Source organism: Colletotrichum aenigma (genome assembly GCF_013390185.1).
Source record: "Colletotrichum aenigma strain Cg56 chromosome Unknown KSG_Cg56_contig02, whole genome shotgun sequence".
NCBI lineage: Eukaryota > Fungi > Ascomycota > Sordariomycetes > Glomerellales > Glomerellaceae > Colletotrichum > Colletotrichum aenigma.
In genome coordinates, this window is record NW_023500908.1 from 3,784,597 (window position 1) to 3,791,395 (window position 6,799).

General features: G+C 55.2%; 1 protein-coding gene across 1 annotated transcript; it reads left to right on the forward strand.

Moving 5' to 3' along the window:
* Positions 1–3,775: 3,775 nt before the first annotated feature.
* CGCA056_v003084 (uncharacterized protein) lies at positions 3,776–6,753 on the forward strand (the record flags this gene model as incomplete). Its single annotated transcript, XM_037318341.1, has 2 exons — positions 3,776–5,817; positions 5,868–6,753. 2 exons carry the CDS (start codon positions 3,776–3,778, stop codon positions 6,751–6,753), a joined length of 2,928 nt encoding a protein of 975 aa, XP_037182576.1.
* Between the last annotated feature and the right edge of the window lie 46 nt (positions 6,754–6,799).

Consider the following 6,799-nt stretch of genomic DNA (forward strand, 5'->3'; position numbering starts at 1 on the left):
TGGCGAACACAAAGAACATGTCCTGTAAGGCGACGCAAACCGCCGTGAAGGAAACGTGTTGGGGGAAACCAAAGAGACTAGGGCAACCTCGCGTGGTTCGGGTCGAAGGAAACGGTGTAACGAAGGCCTCCATCTCGACGACTTGGGCTGCCGCACAACAAAGAAGGCGTTTAGTCCGTTTCAAGCCCTTCACCGCCCTCTTGGGTGACGAAATCGTGTTGCCGCAGAAACTGGATCAAAGGGCAGGGATTGACGACGTGGGCGAAGGGGATCCGCAAGACGCTGAGCGGAAGGGGGCTTTCAACGACTTCCTTGCCGGCGATCAAGGGCACAGGGCAAGTGAAAAGGCGTCAGTTGTGGATTCTGGACGATCGATCGTCCGCCCAGCTGGAAAGTGGAGAGACGCTAGTGTACATGGGCAGATCCCTCTCTGGCGAAGGACGTGTTCCCAGGGTCTGACAGCCCCAGAAAAGCAATGTCTGCGATGGTGTGTAAGACGAGTGACTGGCTGAGGGTGCCAGGTGAAGCAGAGATGAATGCGTTCGCGTCGTCAGGTGCGTAACCGAAGCAGATGGGTCGACTAAGCTCCAGATGCGGTGTGAGTGAGGATTATGACTTTGCCTGGTGTTCGTGCTATGTAACGTCAGACAGCGTCCGAGCTGTATTTGCCTTTCTGCCTTCGCGAACTGGTCGTAAACCACCAAGACCAGGAAGTGTCCCGGGTACGCGATCGATCCATGACAAGTATGATGGAGCGCAAGGTTGTAGTTCTAAGCGGTAGTGTGTAGAATTCGGTTCCAGACTTGGACCTGGCAACCTGGAGACGCGACCGTGCATTTCCAATAGTGGTGGCCCTCGCGGAGGCTCGTATTTTAGGACACAGATGTTGAGTAATCTCCGTGACATTTCCTCGCGGTGAGAGACGCGGCAAGCCGGGGTTCGAGGGCAAGAGAGGGAGATTTCGGCTAAACGCTTGGAAACTGGGACTGGTCGCGTTGGCGGCTGGATTTGCAATGGTGGAGGTGCTGACTGGGTAGTATGGCGCAAAGTTCCGGCTAGAGGTAAATGATTCGAGATAAAGTTGGATTGGCGGCGTAACTGTGGGATCCGTTCACACTGTCTTCAGCAGCACCTGTGACCTCGGCGGGCGGCGCAGAAGAGGGGCTGCAGGATGAAACCTATGCGAAATTTGTGCCGCCTCCCAAAAGGGCTCAATTTGCCCGTTTTCTGGAGAGCTTCGAACGGCGACTGTTTGCAAATGTCAAAGCTCCGGTGACAAGAGAGAAGAGAGACGATTCCAGGCGGCTCGCCCTGGACTTGCAAGGGCTCACACAACGGGACCCCTGACTGACAGCGTGGTATTGCTGCTGTCGTTGTTCATCAGTGAGGTAGGTAGGATATGTTCAGGGACCGTCCGTAGTACGTAGCAGGCGAGAAGCGATGAAAGGAAAGCGGGTAGCTGACGGGAAGGAGCAGTGATGATGGGGTGAACAAACAGCGAGGAGAGCTCCAGATCCCCTGCTGCCGATTGGATGTTTCATTCCGACTTCCCAGTTCCATTGCCTGCGCCGATCAATGGACCCGCACAGCAAGCCCCAGTTCGAGTCCACAAGGCATCGCAGGACGCCTTCCCGCCCCGAACCCTGAACCCTGGCCCTTCGCACCCTCTACTATGGTATCCGTACACAAGGTTGGGTATCCGTAAGATCGGTACGTACCTAAGGTACCTAACTACCAGGCGCCCCTGCTTGCCGGATGTGGCGCCACCTTCCCATTGATCCCGCCAGTCGAAGCAGCCGCGTTCCTGCCGCCTCCTTTCCTCCTTCCACGTCCTCTTTCACATTGTTGGCGGATGAGGAGTAGGTAGAGGAGGAAGGCACCCCCATCCTGGAACCGGCCCCGTCATGATGGTGCCGCTTCAGGGTCTCCCCTGTTCCAGCCTCCCAAGCCATCCGACATGCACCTCACCCTCCGCTCCCTCAACAGGGACAGATGAGTTGGTGAGGTGCTTGCTGCACGGGCTGCACTGTGGTCTCTCATTTCACGGGACGAGACTTGTGGCATTTCGCAGTTCGTTCTCTTCTGCCAGTTGCTAAAAGTAAGAGCTTCTCTTGTCTCGTGCTTTGGTAGGTTCCGTTTGGCCAATGGAACTCTGTTTGTCCAACGCCAACTAGTCGTACCCTCGCCCAGTCGCACCCCCTGCTCGCCTTCTGCAAGCGATGTTGCCTCCGTTTAACCGGTGTCGATTTCTCTGCGACGACGACGCTTTCCTTCGTTCGCCCTCACGAGAACCATGTCAAACGGCGACATGACGTTGGCGATCATGATGCAAGTGACGGCGGCCTGCACAACTGTCAAACACCTGTGCCATTGTTCCCCGGTGCTGGCAAGCCGACGGACTGGTTCCTGCGAGACACCGGCATCGAATCGAACGAAGAAGCAAAATTCTGCTATTTGTCGCATTCTGCGCCCCTGTCATGCGCTATCTGGTAGCCTCAAGCCATGCGTAACGACCAGGAGTGTCCCCCATCTTATCCCACCCCGACGTCTTAGTGCGAAGCTTTTCGTCCAAACACCCCGGCCCTGACACCAGTCAGCTTTGTGTGGATGCATGTCCCGCCGTCCCGCGGACAGCACGATTGCTCGCTTTGCTTTGCATTTTAGCTTCTCTGGTCTTACCAAGCTCCCAAACGTGGGCAAGCTGCAATATCTCACGTACCTTGGGTGCTAAGTAAGGTACTCACTCCCAGACTGCGCGTCCTCGAGCGTCGGATTCGTGTCCCGGGCGCGTGAGGGCGGAGGCTAGTAGAGCTCTGCTGCAGTGCCTCATCTGCCCACGGCAGCCTGCCTTTAATTCTCACACGCTGGGCATGAGCTTCACCTGCCTTGCCTGGTAATCTGCTTTCTTGCCAGAGCCACGCGCATCCGTATTCTATCCAAGCAAGGACGCCGTTTAATTTCGTTCAGCACCCACTACCGTCTTGGGCTAGACACTCGCCCATCTGCTGCCGCCAGCCGCTCCCATCCCACTCCGACACGACCGCAACCGCATCCAAGATCCGCATCCACGTCAACAAATCTGCATCCAGCTTGCCTTGGCTCGGACAAGATCAAGACCAAGACCACCCGCAATAATTACACATCACCAAACAAGCAGCACCACCACCACCACCACTACATCTCAGACACCGAGTCTCCCTCGCTCTACACCATCACCCACACTGCCTGTCCTGCTCTCGGCAGCCTCCCCAATCGCTACCAGTCTAGCGGCTTGGGGCGCAGCCCGGAAACGCGAACTATTTGTTTAATCCTCTCCTTGTGTTCCCTAAATCAGGAACACCTGCTCGGTAGATCAAGCCACTTCCAAAAGGCTTGGACCGGTGTCCGCTCTGCTCGATCTCTCATTCTTTTCCTCCCCATGTCCTCCACCTCATCTTTCTTTCTTCAGATTAGATGACCGTTGAGCTTCTCCATCTTCAACCCGACCATATCTCGTTTCTGGTCATTGGAGCTACCGCTGCGGTTGCCGACCAATCCCCCGGTCCTGTAGCGGCAAAGTGTGAGATATCTGCAACTGGTTGCACATCATCGAGCCTTCCTTCCATTCGTCAACCAACCTTCTTCGCCTACACCTTTTCCCTCCACTTGGTCTCCTTCGACTTGCCCTTGGCCACCTTTCAACCACCTTGCGACCACCCGCATTTAATGCCTACAGTGTTTTAATTCATCATCAACCATTTCGACGCCATCGCCAGTCCTGCGAAATCCTGCTCCAATGCCCGAGCCTACCAAATATCACGGTGGCCTCGTGGCCTTCGAGGGCCCCATCGACCTCGTCTCAACCCAGCTGCGCCTGCTACCCACATCTTCGCAAATCGCAATTCTCCCCAGTGTCAAGGAATTTCTCGAGCCTGAAGACCCCGACCAGCCATTCGAAGCCCGGAAATTCATCAAGAGAGTTCACAATGCTGTCGCCAAGAGAAGGGAAGCAGCCCTGGTCTTTCTCTCTGAGTCCACCCCCAAGCGCAAGAGATTGGTCTTCATGAACGGAGGCACCCCGAGTGCGCAAACTGTCTGCATCAGAGCCATCTCCCGAAACGATACCAATGGCGATATCTCCAAGGCCGAGGCAATTTTTAACGAGATTGTCAAGGGTGGCGTCGCCGGCTTGGACGCGCATCCTGCCGCCTCCAGAGGTTCCTTCTTGGACACAACAGAGGATGTCGTCGAAGACCCCATCACCCGAGCTATGAGAGCTGCTGATGCCCTAGACCGGGAGACTGAAAACCTTCAGCCGAACAGCGACATCGACCTTACCGTTGGTCGCCCACGGAGCATGAGTTTACCGTTGTACAGCTATGCGGACCGGTTTGGTGACACGGCGCCATTTTACGTCTTTGGAGGCCAGTCTGACGAGGATACCGTCGCCGAGGAGGATGAAGCAATCTACGCACCCAAGACCAACAGCCCAGCGTCAAGGCTGGCCATCACAAACTTCGATGAGCTTGAGAAATTTGCAGCTCTTGACTTCAACTTCGACAACAAGTCAGTTGCGCCGGCCCCACCTCGTTCTCCAAGCTGCGTTGGTGAGGCATATGAGACTGGTGATCCGTTCACGTCGCCCTTGCCGAAGCCTCCCGGCCTACTCGATGTGGCGTCTCCGCGCTCTGATATGTTTAGCATTCGTTCAACAGAGCCCATTATCATCGAGCAAGCATCAATAGTTCGAATGAAGTCAACCTCATCCGCCAGGTCTCTTCCAAGATCTCACTCTGTGGACCAACTTCACCGGAGCAACTCACGTTATCGGGACACCTTACTGCGCCTCAGAGAAAAGAACAGCGCCGCTTCAAAGAAGAAGGCCGCTGACCACCGTCGATCTTCGGTTGTTGAGCTTATTGAAGACGCAGAGCGACGGGACAGCAAGGCCAAGCTAGTCGCAACACCGAAAACAGTATATGTGAGGCCGGCGAGACTGAATAAGACCCTGCCGCCACCTCCCCCGAGTCCCAAGGAGAGCGAGGCACTCGAGGAGCCTGAGAACACGAAGAACAAATACGTCGACCGAGGAACCGATGCCGAGGAGATTGTCGTGAAGGATCCTACATTTCAGCCAGTGCTTCCGTTTTCTGAGGATCTTGTCATTCACTTCAAAGACGACAGCCCCGACCCGATCCTAGAGTACATGATTCGAGCTTTCAAAGAGGGCACCTACCCGGTTACTTTACCTTCTTCCAGCACTTCCGTCACCGACGGCGATGTATCAGCTCCGCAAACTCCTACATGGCAAGCGGGAGAGTCACAAGTGGCCGACTTCACACCTGCGAAGAGCGTTCACGCGGACGAGTACGATCCCTTCTCCTACCGGGGTTCGGGTTACAAGCCAAAGCAGCTCCATCCCGTGTCCACCACCGTTACAACATCTACTCTTCCAACACCTGCCGCAACGCCGCCGCCCACGGTCTCGGAGCCAGAGGATAAGTTCCATGACTTCAACACCGTTCACTGCCAGACAGCTGTCGCGATGCAGAATTCACTGCGTTCTGTTCTGAATATCTACTTTCCCCCAAAGGCAAGAGGCTTCTCTCAGTTCAACTTTCCCCTTCTTCCTGAGATGGACGGACTGTGGAAACCCATCTTCCGCGACGTGGATCCGGGCGGTAGCCCTAGGAAGAATGACCACCGAATCGACCAGATCCTAGCCATTGGATCACAGAAGGGGGTCAAGAAGACGTTTGTCTCTTCAATTACGAGTCAGCTTGAGAAGCTGGGTACTAAGTCCAATGGTATTTCCCGGACTGGAAAGCTGGATTTCAGGTAAGTTGTATTTTGAGTTGATTGGTTAACACATCTAACAATGACCCAAGATACCTCATCGCAACTGCAATGCAGTCATTCACCGCTCAGCCTTTGGCCAACCAGACTCATGACAACCCTTTCACGAACTCGTATCTTTTGGCAACTCTCATTGTCCCTCACCTCGAGACGTACTTCGCCGCTCACTCTGAAGTTCGCTTCCTCCTTCTGGATTACCCGCCCGATCATCTTGCCACTGTACTCGCGTTGCAGAAGCTTGTTGGCGTTGACCTGATGAAGGTTGCCCAAGTCATCGATGCCGATGCCAAGGAGCCCTTCCCCTTTACCCACGTCCGCGGCGGCTCTGTCGGTCGTATCTCCAACAAGAGCGACTTGGCCTCGAGCTCGGGATCCCTTCAATCCAAGGGTTCAAACACCGGTGTTTCATCGTCGTCACGCGATGGCATGGCAGTCTCAAAGGCCAACTTCCTCCTGACATCAAAGGCGACTGATAGCGAGATTTCTACTTTCATGTCCACGGTGTGGAAGATTCTTATCAACGTCTCGAAATTCTACCTCCCTGAGGAAGGATTCAACCCTGGGGACAAGCGCAACTTCTCTCCGTTCCCCCAGCCCAACCAACCGCCCGTCAGCCCTCCCATGTCCCCGCCGTCCTCGGACAGCAGGAGAACGGGAAAGAGGTCGGCCTCAATCAAGACGTCAGGTCGGCCTTCATCCATTGCAGACACGATCAAGACCCGGCGGATCAAGTCTCGAAGAGCCGACAAGAAGATTCTGGGGGACGGCGCATCCGTCTTGACCGTCGATATGGACTACGAGAGCGATCTGGACCTCGAGGAAAGACGTCTGATGCCCATGTTTATGAACAAGTCTCCCCAGCAGTCTCGCAACAAGGGCAACAGCCGCAAGGCTTTGAAGTTTCTCGGCCTCGCCTGACGCAGTTCTTTTCCCCTTCTTATCTCTTCATTAGCATTCGAGTTAG